The sequence below is a fragment of the Alosa sapidissima genome, chromosome 12 (assembly GCF_018492685.1).
Source record: "Alosa sapidissima isolate fAloSap1 chromosome 12, fAloSap1.pri, whole genome shotgun sequence".
Taxonomy (NCBI): Eukaryota; Metazoa; Chordata; class Actinopteri; order Clupeiformes; family Clupeidae; genus Alosa; species Alosa sapidissima.
In genome coordinates, this window is record NC_055968.1 from 6040027 (window position 1) to 6058173 (window position 18147).

Sequence of the window (18147 nt, forward strand, 5' to 3'; positions counted from 1 at the left end):
AAATAAAAAAAAATCACAGATGCTCTTGTGACCACTAACTCAATAATCTTGCCAAGGGTGACAGACCACACAGTTTAGAGAGCCATTAGTGGAGACGGCCAACATAAGCCTGAATGCTCCGGCCCCAGCTTCTGAGTTTACCCCAAAATGAAAGCCATTTCACGACTTGGATGCCCCAACAGAAAATCGACCCATGATTAGATCAAGCCAGGTAGGAGTGGTGAGAGCTTAGCAACCAGCCAGGTATCCTAACTCACCTCTCATTTTTTTCCCCTGAACCTTTTTTTTGTTGTTGCCGTTTCACCTCGTTTTACAAATGCCAGGAGCGAAAAACATAGGCCGATGTAGGAATGAAAATGCTAAAGAATTCATTCACAATAGACAGGAGAGAATTTGCCCCACTTTGAGAACAGATCAGGACTTCACACAAAAGCGTTGTTTTTTGAAATGCCATTTTGCCTCTGGAGGCAGATATCGTATACTGTCATTTCGAAGCCAGATGAGTATACGAAAAGGCAAAGTGGGTGCGCAGAATTCCATGACAACAAGGAAACAAAAAATCACTGTAAAAGGTGAGGAAAAGAGAGGATGAGTGTGTGAAGGAGGGGGGTGTGGCAACCAAATGTATTTGACTAGCAAATACACACGTCAGCCAGACACGGAGCGCACGGCTGACAGACTACGTGCTCAAAGCTGCGGTTCTGTGGAAAGCACAGAAGACAGAGATGAACTGTTTGCTCTGGGCCTTGGGGAACGCACGGGCAAACAGCTCATCTGCCATGTTCGCAGCACTTCTCGAGTCACAGCCACGCGGTCTGATCAAGATGTGGAACGTACTACGTCATGGGAATCAGCCACCTCAAAGTGTGGGGCTCTCTCCTCCCACACGAGTCCCAGAGACCAACTGCCACTCCAGATCAGCGCGCCAAATCGGGCAGATCCAAGCCCGCCTCATATCCCCATGCCTGGAATGTTGTGGCAAGATTTACATAGTCATTAAAGCAAGATTTCAATCTCGACGCCTTTGCCTGTGGGCGCATAAATTATAGAGACTTGGCTTTCCAAATGCTGCATATGGTTGTCGCTAGGAACAACATGGTTAATCATTTGAATGGCAAACTTCATTGATAAAGTTAATTGAAAGAATACATAGAAAACATTAACATTTATAAAAGCAATGGCTCTGGAAATGGGGATAAAGGCCATTATTTAAGAAAGTAAGGAATGAAAGAAAAATAAATATAATAGCTATCATAGATGAAAGAAAATAAAATAAAAGCAATGCTGCTTAATTAAAGTATAAACGACAACAGGCCTAATGGTGTACATAGTTTAATCAAATATGCAAGAAAGTCACTGGGTTCTCTGAGACTGAAAAGTAATCAAGATATGGTCTATGGAAAGATGGTTTGACAGAATATTTAATTTATGTACACCTACATCAGGGAGTGGTAAAAAAAGTACACACAACAAAAACACTGAAAGAGTTCATCTTTACTTTCATTGAACAAAGGCTTTGATAGGTGACAGGACTCAGGAGCAGGCCATCTGACAACCTACAGACTGTCCAAAACTCCAACATGGAGTAGGCCTAGAACATGCAAATGATATAGTACAAAGTGTACAAAATGGTTTATAATCAGTTTTTCCATTAAGTTCTTGAAAATCCAAAAAGTGTCCCCCTGAAGAGATTTACACAACAAGCAATTACACCCTTTAAATCTTTATAACTTTTTCCATTAAGCATAAAGTGAAGCATTGCTTTTAAAAGTCCTGGTTCCCCAGGAGCACGATTCTGGTAAGTGTTTCCATCTTTTTCCATGTTTCCCTCACTACAGCAACAACCACTGAGGCAGGTTAAACTGAGCAACAACAACTGTGAAAACAGTGTTCAGGGGATAATCCGGCCCAGTTTGGTTCAACTCTCACCCTCTCCGCAGGCTCTAAACGCAATGCTGGATAAGTAAACGCTCTCCGCTCGGTGCGAAAGGTGCTGTTGGGACATGAGCAGAGCGGAGAGAACCCCCAATCTAATAGACTCAGAACAGCCTCATTGACTCAGTAGGGATTCCCATTGGCATTGAAATGACTGGCATTGAGCCCTCCCTAAATTGCAGATAACAGGCCCCTGATAACCAGGAAATGCTTGCAGAAGCTCAAAGCTCAATTCTGTTGACAAGGGCAAAAAAGAAAATCTGGATGTGTGTATTTGATATAAAGTCATCCCAGACAGGCAGGGAACTTTATCAGACAATGTGATGTCAATGTAGGTGAAAACACACTTGGTCATGAACTTATGCAGACAACAGTTGTCATTACTAAGCCTACAGATGAGCATATCAGTAAAAAAGCAATTTATTTCTTTTTTACTTTAATGAAATTGACACAAAAGCATTTTGAGGTTGGTTAGATTTTAGCTTGAAGGTTAAGATTGAACCCATAAAAGAGTCAACTAATAGTGCTGTATGCATAAGAGCATGTATTTTGCCATTCCCAGGGTTTGATTACTACATAAATAAATAACAAAACACTGACTAGTGAATCCAATGTTACATCATTACGCATTGCTTTCAAGTTTTAGTCATCAGTCAGTATTGATGATGTTTCTCCAATTATTATGCATCACCACTGTTATCCAACAACAGACATTGATGTGAATTGTTATCAGTGAAACAGAAAAACTAAGCCAAATTATGAACAACATTATTACATTTTAGCTGAAGGAACTATTCTGATCAGAGATCTCACATCATGTTGTGTTGGCTCTGTGGCCGTTTTCAGTGTAAACATTTTGAAAGTGAACATGTTTTATTAAATTAAAACGTATGACGAGCTATTGGTGGACCCCTTAGATAAAATGGAGATGTCTTGTCCTTGGTTGATCAGTGATGGATCTGCTCATTTCCCATTTCAGCCCACTGAGGCATAATAGAATCCTCAGTAAATCAAAACTTATTTGAATGCACAGAAGAATCCTTACACAAATTGTGTTTAAGAAATGTGATGAGGGCTGTGCAGTGAAAGCCGACCCATTTTACCATCTTTTTCCCCTTTTCCTATCCCACTGTTGCTCTAAGCTTGCTGGGGTCATGGCCAGAATCACAACGAAATAGCTTTTAAATGTCTTATATACGTCAAAACCAACTACATTGATTACTTCTTGTAGCAGAAATTGCTTGTGTCAACTGGAACATGCCTTGCAACACATGGGCTATGCATAGCAATTTGTCACCTAAATGTGACGTGTAATTGTATGGCTTTTTTCTATGTTAATACATTTGAAAAAGGCCAGATGGAGTTTGTAATACATAGTAGGCGTAGACATAAAACAAGCACAGGCTATCGTCTTCACTGACCTCATCATGCAGCTTGTGTTTCCGTTTATGTTTTACACTCTGAACTTCTTAAATACTTTTCCTCATGCAGTCTCCTAGTCTTCATCAGCCCTCTCCTGTACATATTAGCTTCATTAGAACTTAAGTGGAAAACTAAACCTTGGCACGACAAAAACTATTTTATTTTCACAAAGGCCGGCGACATCACACAAGTGACACTTCATAATTATTCCCCTAAACACAAAGACAAAGTCAGCGTGTGCTGGGAAGTTCACTGCTGACGACAACATATTTTAGGACGATCGAAAGAAAGTGAAATTGACTGTGATGCCTTTGCGCCTATCCGCACACAGACTGAAGAGGTGGGATGATTGTAATTTGAGTTGTCTCCAACTGTTCTGGCGCTGTCAAGTATGGGAGAGTCTCTCTCAGGTCTTTAAATAGTTGGCGCAATGTTACCCAAAGTAAAAGAGAAAGAGTGGGTATTTATAACACATTTGTCAAGGATCATCTGCAGACATGTTCACCGCACTAGGCATGCTACTGAGCTTTGAGCTGATGCCGTTAGGCAGTCACCACATCTCTCAGATCTATCAAAGAGATCTGTACGACAGTCAGTCTCCAGACATGGGTGGGATGTCTGTGCGACTGACTGAATGCAAGAGGCTGTTGCTTTTAATGGCCGTCAAGACAGAACTGACTGTTTTAAAAATATATTTAATTGGTGCCGTTTAACAGAGAGTAGGAGCCACGGAGGACAAGTTCATTGTTTGAGAGGAGCAATGCTGACTGTATTGTTGTTGCATTCACTTTTGAGTGAAGATGATAAGAGGCCAATTCGGGAAAGTTAATGTGGTGCAAACTCATTTGGGGACAATCAGTGTCTTTTGAGCACAGAAAACACTTCAAATTACCATGGAACTTTTCCAAGAGGCAATCATAGCATAGAATAGGACTGGAATGAGAGGCCAGCAAGAAATTTAGCAGTTATAGATTGGATGCTGTTGAAGATTAGGGCAAAATGTCTGGAGGCATCAGTCTGTCTTGAGAGCGAGACTGCAAGCCAGGGCCACTTATGCCACACTCCTGCTCACGCCTCCATCCCTCCCCCTGCTCCGAGCACCATGGCGTCCTCTGGCCTGGTCCATTCCATTATCGCTTTCAGATAATCACCCGTGGTGAGATCTTCAAAGGGGACTTGTTGAGCTCACCAGGATTACATCATCAATAAATCATTTGTGTCTTTATGTGCAAAGGACACCCCAGCATTCTAATGAGGAACGCTGTAATGATCCTATGCTGCTACAAACAACTGTGTATGTACGGTGTACTCTGAAGCTTCCATAGCGTCGCAACACATTTGGCCCTCAGCCACAGAGAGAGTGGTTATTCATCAGAGTTGCGTACATCATTTCATCCATTACCAGCCCTGTGGGTGGATCCATGCTAACTCTGTCAGTTAGAAGGCATGTACCATTAGTTCCCTAAAAACTATGCCACTTGGCGGACCACTCCTCCTCCTCCTTCCTGAGTTTCCAGCATGCTGCAGATCTCAACGCCACCCCTCCAGATGGAGAGGGAAATTCTTTTATAAAGGGGCCGATATCCACGGGCGCAAACACCCTCAAATCAAGTGGCAGCCCCCTCGTTAATCATAACTGTGGGCCGGCACTGAAAATTTACATCCACAAGCACGAGGTAATGAATACCTCGCCAAGAAATGGGCTTTTGCAGTGGGGGTTAATGTACCATGCAGAACACAGGTTTATGTAAATACGCATCTGCTCTTTGAGCTCTGAATAATTTGTGACCCGGAGGTAAAGTTCTCTGTGTTTTGAAGTGCAATAAAGGTGTGTAGAGCTGCAATAGTAGGCTTGCGGTGAAATCTCTTTCCCAATTGGTCCTCTGTGATTTACTTTCCATCCTTTCCAAGAGCCAATATTTTTTTTTTCTTTTTTGAATTTAACCGACGGTCACGGATTATTAATTTATCACTCAATTCTGGAGTCGGGTTACACCTTTGCTCAAGAGAAGTACACTCAATTCAGCTGTCTCCCTTCTTGTCAAAGGTTCTTGAGAAGCAGTCTGGTTTCAAGAATGGTCATTCTATCAAATCTGCTCTTCTGTGTCTGAAGCATTGAAAGTAGCTAAGGTAATCAGTTTTCCGCAGCCTTTGACACAGTTAACTTCTGAGAAGGCTCTTAATTGGGTTGCATCCTACCTCAAAGGACATTCATTCAGTGTGTCTTGGCAAAGTATTAAAGGTATTAAAGTCTCATGACCATAGGTATACCTCAGGGATCAGTACTTGGGCCACTTCTGTTCTTCAAGTAGTGAGATCATTCGCTTCCATGAATTTGTTGTCCATGTTATGCTGATGATACTCAGCTTTATCCATCTTTTCCACCTGATTACTACAAATTCTGCTTGGATTTCTGCATACCTCAGGAATATTTTAGTCTGGATGAAAGATCGACACCTTGAGTTTAATCTCCCCAAAACTGACCTTCTGGTATTCCCCGCTATGCTATTCTTCAAAAGATCAGCATCCAGCTGGGCTCATCTTAACTGACCCCTGCTAAAACACGTAACTTGGGGGTCACAATTGATGACTGACATTTCTCTGAGCATGTAGCCTCAGTCACAAAGTCAGGGCGATTTATACTATACAATATTTGGATGATCAGACTGCATCTAACACAATATACCACACAATCCTTGTGCAGACATTGGTTCTGTCCAAACTGAATTTGCAATGCATAAAGTTGTGTAGTGTCACCATCACAGATTATTCAGAACGCAGTAGCACTACTGGTATCCGTGTAAGTTGATGTAGGCCTAACTCTTTTGTTAGTGACTCTTCATTGGCTCTCTTCAGTGGCCAAAATTAAATTAAACAAAAATTATGCAGCAACAGTGATACTAAAAGTTACGAACATATAATCTATGTTCAAATTTGAACTATTTAAAACATTTACTTTAAAAAAACGTATTGCCATGTCTGTTGATTACACAATGTACAATTCTTACCTTTTTGACACCCTTGAACAATCTTTCCAGTGAAGTGAAACATTATCAGGCTCATGGTAAAAACAGCACCTCCACATCAGCGGAAATCCTACAACAGGCAGTCATGTAGTGTGCACAGCACCCCCCTCTTCTCTGGTACCATCAGCTGTCCATAGTTGACCTTCCACCCGTCTCCTGTTCATTAATGATTCCCTAAAAGTAAATAACATTAGAGTGCAGCTTTGTATGCAGTGGCAGGCAGTTGAAAGCAAGCCACTCTGCTTGCTTTTCAGAGTATGCACCGCCACTGCTAACAAGCATTGCTAGTCATGCCACAGGGAAGACACGTATTTAATGAGAACAGCAGCATGAACCGACAGACATTGAACTTGTAGCATTTGGCACCTGTTCCTGGTTGCCAACCTGCATGGGAGAGGTTAGCATTTGCAATTAACATGCACTTCATGGGGTTTGTTGAATTTAGCCGAAAGCTTAAAAGCTGCTCTGACAATGGGTGGGTGTTTTGGTGCAAGGTTGAGGGCTCAGCATATGCAGAGGCTTTTTTATCCAAACCAACAAACAGCACTGAAGCCTCTGATTTGGACAGTAAAAACAAAAGTTTAAACACCACATCCACCAACCTTGTTTTTTGTACTTCACCCCAATAAACCTTGAGGATCCATACAGTATGAGACCGGTGCTAAGGAGTGACATACACCAGGGAAGTACAGGGGTGCTATCAGTGATTAATTTAACTCAGTTTGGCTCCATCGTTGCATGCTACCATACTCTAACATGATACAATACTTTGGGACAACTATTTATATTTTGTAAACTTATATCATCTAAATAGGTTTGAAACACTTCGGTGGAAACAGCCATTTTCAAACGGTCAGTGGGGAGGGTCATTGATTTCAGCCTTTAGACTTGGCATCTTATCTTTGTAGAAGCTCGCTCTGAAATCTAGTCATCTATGATCAGGCCCACAGTAGGCCATCCCCATGACCCAACACCATTAAACCAGCAATCCATCGCTCTTTCAACAAAAGGGAATTCTATTCACCGAGTCAAACAGAGATATTTAGGCATACAACATCAGCTCAGATGGTGATATATTGCCGCATTGAACTCTGGAATCTTCCACTGAAGCTTGCAGAGAGGCCTCTCTATCTGCTTTTTAACAAGAGGCAAATATGAGGACAACGCAGGCTTCCGATTCTGTTGGGCGATTTTTTTTTTTAACGGGGTGAAGACAGGAGCAATTGTGCCTGCCATCAACTCAGCACCAGTAGACACAGTAGAGTTCAACCTTTCATACAATGCTACATCCTTACATGCAAGTCCAAGCTGCCCCGACGCCTTAGTCAGCCATTTATCCTTTGTGTGCGTTGCCTCATTTAAGAACATTTGCTATGTTGAATAGAGGACACAATGACCCATGTAAGTTCTTGGCCTCAGTGTGGGAACAATGGTTAATGGAAAAGACTGACATTAAGTATCCTCTTTTGGAGAAGACTGCTCGCTCTCTCTTGTGCTCCATTGGTTTGAACTTTCAGTAACATTTGTGGAGATGAACATTGATTTTATTGAATGGGTTTCATGAGTATTGGCCAATTTAAAGTGGCCATGAAATTGACTGAATTTGATTCAATATTCTACTGAGAATCAAACATCAACATGTATATGGCATTAACCAGCCTCGGAAAGCAAAGCAGAAATGTACAACTTGAGAAACAAAGTTGGGCCTAAATGGCAATATTTGGCCGCACTTTTGCAAGATAGTACAGTAGTAAAAGGACAACATTTAAAAATGTTTTAAATTGGGTACACTGTTCAAAAGCAGTCTAATTGTTTTATCTTTCAAAATCTAGATGTACATTTAAGGAAGACAAATAAACACACTGGTAATAATGACTAATTGAGTTTTGCTTCTTTTATTGAAATAAAGCAAGTGAAATCATATTTAAAAGTAGAAAGTCATTATCTTTAAGTCACAGCCCTGTGTGTGCGTGTGTGACTTGCATTGATTTACAGGAATGAACCCTGCTCATATTTTCTTTAGAGAAAAAGGATAAAGATAAGAAGGGTTGACAGCAAATATAGTGTAGAGCCACTGAGAGCACAAAGAGAAAAACAAAAACAAAAGGAATACACACGCATACTACATAAATAGAAAAAGAGGACTGCTGAGGAACATTCAAATAGGCTATTTATATAAATGATTTTGATGTATAAATATGTAAGGCTACACAAAAGACACATAAACAATAGACATAAAACAAACTCAAATAGACATAAAACAAACATAAAATCAGTTTTAAAACATACACAAAACGAATGAATGAATGCCTATTCTTGAGTGACTCATTTCCCCCTAATCCTGATCACTGGTAATAAAAGTAAAATACATAATAGCTTTATAAAAGCTGAAAGATAAGGTAACCGAAACCAAGGCTTGTTCCCATTAAATGTTATGAATACTTTCATTTGTTAATAATTAAGGAAAACCACTACATCCCTCTATGAAGACAAAATATATCAATTGGTCAGTTACTGCATATCTATGCGTGTTAATTAAATGTGCCTGAAACGTTTAATACCAGATAAGTGAAACAAATGCACAAAAAATATCCTTCATGTTTTAAGCCAGACAATATTTGTCCAAGCTTTTGTTAAGATACACACTTGAAAGTGTGGGAGATATTTGCTGTACCTCTGAGGATTAGTTAATGGTAAGTACTTTCTTAGAGCTTAAGGACCCACTGGAATCCAGGCAAGTAGTATTAAATGAGGTGTGTTGACGAGCGGCTGAAGGTGTGGTACTTCCTCTCAAACATGGAATGCAAGTTCACCATAGATGGAGAGTGGACAGCCTAGAGGAGGAAGGTTGGACATGAATTAAAACAAAAAGCAACAATGATGCATAAACACAGGTCTCTGAAGTTTGGCTTCATTAAATTTAACTAAATTTAATAGCCATGGGAGACATCAAATAAGTGCTTTTGGGATGATGGAAAAGATTCTTTTATGTGCACCACAAGGAATTAAATCTCTAGGCCTAATGTTAATGGCCATTCCACCATTTACAAGGACAACCGATTACAGAGCAAGCCTGTCTATCAATTTAGCAATTTCATACATGTCAAAGCCCATCCTTTCACCTTCTCTCCCAACAGCTCTTAATAACAAGATGAGTCAGAGACTAAATTGAGAGGTGCACATAAAAAGCCTTACATAAATATAAGGTGATTTTTGGTTGTGGCACAAGGTTACTGCCGGAGAACAATGCACAGACACTTGACCATGCTTTGCCCTCGAGCACAGTCAAAAGCCGAATGTGGCCAGTAGTGGCAGATCCGAAAGCCTGCTTGAACACCACCTGAAGCAAGAAACCATTTCAATCCACCACCACTTGTGCGACTTCAGTTGGTGTGGCCACCATCGGTTAGTTCCCCTTAATGACCAGTGGCACCACCGGCAGGTGGATCACACGGGGGCCCTTTACCACTTGCATTAACGAGACACACAGCACCTCAGACCAGGCGGATGTGGCGGGAAGGATGGATGTATTGTAATTGGGAGGTCGTGTGATCACTGAATCTAAATGGGGAAGTGGACAGGAAAAGATTCTGTCAATGCTAATGTCGTCTGTAGCCATGCATTTTCTGAGCCCTGTTGAGCAATGTCATTTTCCATTGTTGAATCTCCCGAGTCCTCCTTCCTGTGCAGACATATTCTAACCACTGGAATAACAGGCACCAGTCATGGCATTTAAGGATAATCATGGATCATATTTGAAAGTTACTTACATTTTAAATACAGATAAAATCCAACAACACACCATGTCAAAGCTACACCAATCCTTTGATTGGCGATTTTTCTTTTTGTAGAGATGCTATCGGATCTGTATCTGGTCGGGTTAGCGGCAAATTTAATGCAAGTTGTAATCTATGCTAGTTGCATCAGGATCCTCTCCTGATACACGTTAATGCCAGGTGTAAAGGGGACCCGAGTCAGGTTACTGAGACTTATGAAAAAGTGCATCAGCACTTACAATCCCTTGTACTGTTTATCAATCCAGCTGGCAAGCGACAAGAACGATAAACCCCAAAAGCCCAGCTTGGCTCAAATGCGCCACAATAAATTCCCACTATCACGGTCGCCCGCATTCCAACGTTTCGTTGAAGCTGCATTTGGCAGACGGATGCGGCTTTATTGGATTAAATTAGCAGTAGAATGATTAAATCGCCAGCACAATGTTCATTGCTGTAGGTGCTGTAGATTAGCTGGCGCAAGGCCAAAGCTGGGGATGACAGACAGTGAAGGCCGCTTCATTGCTTTGTCCACAGCACAGGGTTAAAACACACACTGTGCAGTGGGGGCACTGACATTTGCCCTCAGTATTAGTAGCCCATATGCCAGTAATGAAGATGGAGATACACCACGTGTGTGCCAACAGAGCCCAGCCAGAAGGAGTTAGAGACAGTGCCATCATTATGCCCGCTATTGTAAATATGGGTCTACGGATTATAAGAGTGCACGCACGCACACAGACAGACTGGAAGCCAGACAGAGAACAGGAGAGCGTAATGGGAGAGGGAGAGAGAGGTGTGTTGTGCTCACGTCGTGTCTACAGGAGGGTCTCCCTGCGGCCCGGGGGCCTGGGCACCTGCAGGTCCCGACACACACTCAGAGGGGACACTGGGGTCAGGGCCGCTGTGTGGTAGGCTGGGGTGGGCGAGCGAGGCCCGGGCTCTGCTTGATTGGGGGGTTCAGGGGCGGTGTTTTCGGGACTGCTGGGCGTGCGCACGCAGACCGGCACGCCGCGGGGGCGAAGGGGGTGGTCCAGAGAGTTGGAGCGCTGCACCACCGCGTTCTTGGTGGGGCCGTTGAGGCTGAACGTGGAGGCTGAGCGCGCCATCTAAAAGCAGCGCAAGGTCATGAGAGAGACAGCAAGAGATAGAAAGAATAAGTACAAGAGCAGGGAAGAGCAAAAAAAAAAAAAAACAAACAAAAAAAAAAACAAGACCAAGAGCAAGCAAGCGGAAGAGAGAGAAAGGAGAGACCAGGGATCCTACACATTTTTCATTTCAAAATTCCATACTTTTTCCATACTCAAATTTTCAAACTTCTCGGTACATTTTTCTGACCATATTCTATGTCAATGGAGCGTTCTACTAGCATTGTGAAGAGCTGTATAATAATGTTTATTATTAACTTGGTAGCCCTTGGATACTTTTTTTCGTTGGGGGAAGTGCTGTGTTGGAAGGTGCACTCACATTTTTAGTTCTCTGTAGATACAAGCATAGCCTACATATGTTGGAGACTAGTGCACTGCTGGCAGAGGCCTCAGAAATCACCATAAACAATATAATTTGTTTGCAATTAAAGTTTCAGATAATGCAGTACCCATGTCTTGGTATCTTTTACAAAATCAAAAAAGTCTACCAGTGATTCAGCCGAAAATGGCACAGCTACGCAAACATACCAGTGCACAATGGTGTAGGGCACTTGCATAGAACAGGGGTTCTCGATTTGGTTCTGGTACCAGGGTCCCCTTGTGGGAGAATTTTTGTTTTCTGAGGACCCCCATATAATTGTATGTTGAGTGAAGTGATTAGTAATGTAGATGCAATAGTCGGGAAACACAAATATTTCTCCTTACCCTTGTTTATTTTTTTCATACTTATCCAGACCTGGAAATTACTAAAATCAAATTCCATACTTTTCCAGGTTTTCCATACTGCGTAGGAACCCTGAGAGACTTAATGTGACCACCCCCTATGGCATGTAGGACCAGGTCAGAACTCTCCCTTTTATTGAGGGTTCCTGAAATATTTAGCATTTTTGTGATTCATATCGCCAATCTTAGAAAAAGAGGAGAACATTTGCAGCAACCTTTTCAAATGCAGGCTTTTGAGAAGAAAGTGCACATCTCAAGGTGCTGAAGGACACAAACACTCCTGGAAAATCAATGACTGAATAAAGTGACACCAATTAACTCCTTACAGAAACGCCAGACAATGTAAGGGATAAAAGGTTTTTTAAAGGCAAAGACAAAAACTATGCTTCTTGAATTATCTTAAGAAACTAAAATTAAGAGGACATAAACTCTTTTTGAGATCACCATTCAAGCACAAGAACTAGAAATGGACAAAACTTCTGCACAACTACTAATGTACTGTGCCATTACGGAAGAATACATATGCCTACTTGAAACAAACATACCAAGTCATCAAATCTTTAAATACCTTAACACCTACAAAGTATTCAAGGACACTTCTCTGTGCATATACTTAAGTACTGATGTAGAAAATATAGCAGGCCCCGTTGCATTTTCAACACTAGAGGAAAAGAGGATTTCAAGGAGGTCCTCTCTCTCTCTCTCTCTAAACAGTCTCGCATTTATCATCATCACTGTTCGAAAAATCACAGCAACCTTGTTTTCCCCCATCTAAAGACAATTCTACCTCACTGTGAGATGTTTTTGCTGTCAGAAAGTGAATATGCTTCTACAACCAACTACAATAGCTAGTTCTGTAAAAACAAAATGACATAGCCAAAAAAAGGAAAGGAAAGAATAAAGTGAAAAGGCATGAAAGACATGAAAGCCCAACATTTCACAAACAGCGTTTCTTATCTCGTCTTTAAAAGTTAAAACACTGCTGTGCGGACCCAGGCATTAATCAGTGGACACGACTTGGACACACAAAGTGGACACAGATGTGTGCATTTGGGTCTCTAATGTTTACTCATTTTGCTGTTGCTGTTTCTCAGTGCTCAAGCTCAATCAGTGTCTGACATAATATCTCTTATTATATTATTTTTATACGTTTATAGTTTTCTCTGCCCCATTATGACCACTTACTCTATCTAATAGCAATCACCGTCTACTTTAAAACAGTGTTGCTGGTCGTCTAATCAGCTATGATTCGCTGAAGCATGAAATAAAGAAATTTCTCATTTTATTAGCGAATCTTCTGCACTTTCATTCCCAGGGAGCAAACATACTAATGGAAATATGCACCTGTACTGCAGGTTGCTTTGCATGAAAGCATCTGCTAAATGATTAGTCTGCACAGACTTTGCTTATGAGGAAAATTGTGCACGGTGTCTATAGCAGTATACTTTCAGCTTCAAATTGGAGACAACGGCAACCTGTTCCAGCACCTTGTGAAGTAAAGTCTGATTTGGCGGAGACTGAGCAGTGTGGAAACGGACAGATGGAGAGTGATAGAGAGGGAACCTACAGCCAGGGTGGAGGTGCTGCCGGCACGGCTCATGTGTTCGGACGCCAGGCCGGGACTCTTGTCTGGAGTGCTGCTGACCATGAAGGCCCTCTGGATCACACGCTTGGGGGTCTTGGTCAGGGAGAAGGCCCGGGTGACCTTGCATGCGCAGGCAGACATACACACACACACACACACACACACACACACACACACACACACACACACACACACACACAAAGTGTCAATCAATTAGACAGGGAAGCACCCGCCAACACTGAGACATGACGCTGGCGTACTGGTTCAACAGTTCTATGACATACATCACAATGCACATTCAGGCTAAATAGCCTTCATACGAGAGAGAGAAGAGAGCGTGCAGTTTGGTCTTGACATAAAAGCCTTTCTGTTGGCATCTCGTGTCCTTCCACATCTGATCTGAGGTCTAATGCTGAACTTAAACTGTGGGGAGTAACAGGGCCAGAGCTGGGCTTTGGGATGGCTGGCATCTGAGAGCCAGAGGCATCACACTGATTACCAACGGAATACATGACCAGGGATGAGGGTAGTGTGATCTGACACACACACACACTACAAAGACAACAAAGCTTAGGCACAGCCAGCAAAACACAACAGTGACACACACACACACACACAGACAGATCAAACCCATAGAGTATACACGCCTTCCCACACCCACACACATCCACCTTCTTTGATGTCTTCTTGATGGCCCTGGAGGCTCTGCTCAGTGTGCTGTCCATATCTTTGGTGCTTACTTGGAGGGAGTCGGGATCGGTGCACTGGATGAGGTCCTCCTGGTGGAGACGGACAGGAAAGAAATAAATAAGTCGGCGCGGGGCCTCTTTCTGCTTAGCTGTCAAAACGCAGGGAGAGAGTTGAAGGAGCCGCCGTCCGGCTTTCACAATCAGCCCCACGGTTCATTGGCATTCAGATATATATATATATATATATATATATATATATATATATATATATATATATATAGAGAGAGAGAGAGAGAGAGAGAGAGAGAGAGAGAGAGAGAGAGAGAGAGAGAGAGAGAGAGAGAGAGAGAAAGAAAGAAAGAGAGGGAGGGGGACAGAGGGAGAGCGAATGAACACAAGGGAGAAAAGGGCAGAGAGAGAGAGAGAGAGAGACAGAAAAAAAACGACAGAAAGAAAAAAAAGGAGGAGAGATGGAAACAGTGAGAGTGTGAGAGGGATAGAAAAAGGACATAGATAGAAAGAAAAAGGACAGAGAGAGGTAAAGGGACAAGGGAAGACAGACAGGGTAACAGACAGACAGAAGGGAAGGGGAGAGAGAGAGAGAGAGAGAGAGAGAGAGAGAGAGAGATGGCAAAGGAGCAAGCAGGCACAAGAGAACAACAGAAACTGACACAGCCAATGCAACCACTAGAGAAGACTTTGGTACATAACAGAGTCAAACATCGCCACCTAGTGGCAACCCTCCATGCAGCTGCAGGTGTATGGGCAGCAGACGGAGGGCCTGATGCTAATTATGACGGGGCGAGACGTATATATCTGCCTGAGCGCAGGGAGCCAATTACACATGCATGTTCTGCTTTGGGCTCCGCGGGCTGTGCCTCGGGGTCCGATAATGCCATCTTTGTCTGAAGTGTAAAGTTCAAGTTCAATTCCACCTCTAATTACATTAATCTGTCTTCCAGGCTAAAGCACAGCAGACAATCTAATAGGATTAAAGTGGGCAAAAAAGAGACCCTAGCACTGCACATCGTGGTAATTTGAAGGCCTAATAATAAAAATAAATAAATAAATAAAATGAAATAAAGGGCTGGTGTGCCAATGAAATAAATAATTCCATTTGCAGTTGTCCTTATCAACTTTAGGGTTGTATGTGTGACAGTGCAAATGTGCCCTAGTACCTAAGAAAATGTGTGTGCGTGTGAATGAGAGAGAGAGAGAGTGAGAGAGACAGGGAGAGAGAACATAGTGTGCATAGTATAGCACATTGGTTCCCAAAGACTGGGTCGCGACCCACGGGTGGGTCGCAGGAGATTTTATTTGGGTCGCCAGCACAATTTATGTTGTGTAGGCTAATAGGCCTAGCTTATACCATTTAACCAGGAAAGCTATCAGTTTTCTATTAGGATATAGTTTGTTTACCATAGTCACGGCCCTAGAATAGCTCTGAAACTAGGGGCGAACGCGCCGCAGAGGGGGCAGCGTGCATCTCATTCGCAAAATGAAACATTTCTGTGGGGCGCCTGCCATGGACCTCGCAGTTGCAAAATCAGCATGAACATTAACGGACAGCTGCTTCCGTTGACCGATTAAAATCTAGTTACCATGCCGTCAACTAGAGATGCACCGATATGGAATTTTAGGGCCGATAACGATAACCGATATTTATTGGTTTGTTGTGGCCGATACCGATATAATAACCGATAATATTACTCTTGAAAAAAAATTGTGAAAAGTGGGAAAGCATTTAATAAGCATAATTTTATTGCAGTAATTTTACCTACCACCAAATGATGGACAGAACTCATAATAGTCCTCAATAGTACGGCAGTCAACAACATAACAGTAGCCTAGCCCTACAGTATGTGTGGCTCCTTTAAGTCAACCTGACGTCAGTGAATTGCGAGTGGCTAGAGAGTTTGAATCGTTTTCATTTAGGACTAAACGCTCATAAACGGCTCAGCTTGGAATAAGCTACAGTATAGCGACCAAATCAGAGTTTGTGAGGGAAACTTAGGTTTAGTTTCAACTGCGGGTAACTGAATAAAGCTGCAACTCCTCAGACTGTATCTTATGTCCGTCTACTCTGTTGCGCACAACCTGCTGCAGCAGAAATGAAAGGCGTTAGCCCCGAAGGTTTTAATAACTTATTATGATGACCTGTCTGGAACTGAAGCACGAATGGTTAGCATATTTCTAGATAATAATACAAAACCCAAGCTAAAGTAATGCAAATATAATACTAAAACACAACTTAGAACTAGGCCTACTTATGTACTTGTCCCACTAACGAGTTTGTTTATTTGTTTCCCGGACCAGCGCGGTAAAGTGCAAACACACCAGCACAAGACGGCTCTAGATAGGGCTGAGCTCCGCTCTGTTAAGGTTAAATGGCGGATCATTCACGAGAGGATTTTGAGATGCACAGATTCCCAAATGAACGCATATCCACAGATTTTGTTAGAGTGGTGAAATACATTCACACCGCTGACATTATATTGAGGAAAAAGTATAGCCAACCAAGCTCAAGTAGGCTAGCTCAGTGTAGCCAGACGGACCTTACATAGGCCTATATTAGGACTTTAAAAAATATCGGCGCAAATTATCGGTTATAATTATTATTACCGATAATAATGTTTTCATTTTTTCACTTATCGGCTAATAATATATCGGCCGCCGATATATCGTGCATCCCTACTGTCAACTAAAGCACACATCCTGTACCGGGCATGGCTATTAAATCTGCGTCAAAGGCTGATAGTTTCAATTGTAGATGCACTCTTTAAAGTTAATAGCAGCCTCCTCACATTCCTTATTATTTCGGATTTAAAATGCACACCAGTGCATTATATAAGGCTACAATTTAAATTGACATTTTAAAAGCTATTATTTCCTCGTTTTCCACCTCGCAAACTCTACTAGGCTACAGTAAAAGCGCATTATATTTTGGCTATTGCGCAAAAGCCTCTTGTTCTGATATTTATTCATTTCACATTCTTACCATAGCTTGTCACAACATCAATACACAGCCTTAGTATAAGGCCTACAAACACTTAACTTGCGGATTCAACTTTCCAAAGAAACCTCCAGAAATAGGCTACAATATAACGACTTGAGTTATTTGCTATGTTTACATCGGAATTAACGCTGTTATGGATCCATTTCTCTGCAACGCAATGTAGCCTACAACATTTCTCTTTAGATATACAGGAACAGCTTAATATGTTGAAGAGTGACGATTGCGTAGAATGCAAGAATATCACCAAACTTTCGAATGCGCATTAAAACATTATCTTTTAGGTAACTTTCCACGCTGATGGTGCCCAAAATGCAACACAACTGTTCAAAGCAGGATGAGGAAAACCTGAGGTTGTGTGTTTGTACAAAACTGAGCGAGAATTTTATAGCTTTGAAAATATTTAACATTGTTTCATGTGTAATTGAGATTGCAGAGTTGTGGGAAACTGAGTCAGTGCATCACCAATCCCTGTATTAGTAGTGGTAGTAGGCAAGACATAGGCGCTATTACGCATCTAGATATGGCACTGTAGAATGGTTGGGGGGGCATATAAAAGTTTGAGAACCTGTGGCCTAAAACAATATTGGTGGTTGCATGTTAGATATGAAGTGAAATGGTTCGCGAGGGTCTGTCATTTTTAAAAAGTGGGTCCCCAGAAAAAAAGTTTGGGAAACACTGGTATAGCAAATAGTATGTGTGTATGTGTGGGAGAGAGAGAGTGTGTGAAAGACACAGAGTGAGAGAACATAGTGTGCATAGTATAGCGAATAGTGTGTGTGTGTGTGTGTGTGTGTGTGTGTGTGTGTGTGTGTGTGTGTGAGAGAGCGAGA

General features: G+C 42.0%; 1 protein-coding gene and 1 long non-coding RNA gene across 5 annotated transcripts in view; both read right to left on the reverse strand.

The window, feature by feature from the left end:
• LOC121678133 overlaps positions 1–6465 on the reverse strand; it is a 35678-nt gene extending 29213 nt beyond the window's left edge. The window contains exon 1 of the long non-coding RNA XR_006021163.1: positions 6366–6465. This is a non-coding gene — a long non-coding RNA (uncharacterized LOC121678133). The remainder of the gene's footprint in view (positions 1–6365) is intronic.
• A 1797-nt stretch (positions 6466–8262) lies between these two features.
• The window catches only part of ect2 (epithelial cell transforming 2), a 31841-nt gene continuing 21956 nt past the window's right edge, over positions 8263–18147 (reverse strand). For 2 of the 4 annotated variants that reach the window (XM_042057428.1, XM_042057426.1), the window contains 4 exons: positions 14284–14391; positions 13595–13732; positions 10968–11265; positions 8263–9217 (listed from right to left, as the gene is read on the reverse strand). In XM_042057428.1, the coding sequence (XP_041913362.1) occupies positions 10975–11265; positions 13595–13732; positions 14284–14391 (537 nt within the window). In that variant the 3' untranslated portion in view covers positions 8263–9217; positions 10968–10974. The remainder of the gene's footprint in view (positions 9218–10967; positions 11266–13594; positions 13733–14283; positions 14392–18147) is intronic. The other 2 variants (XM_042057429.1, XM_042057427.1) reach the window with 1 other exon arrangement.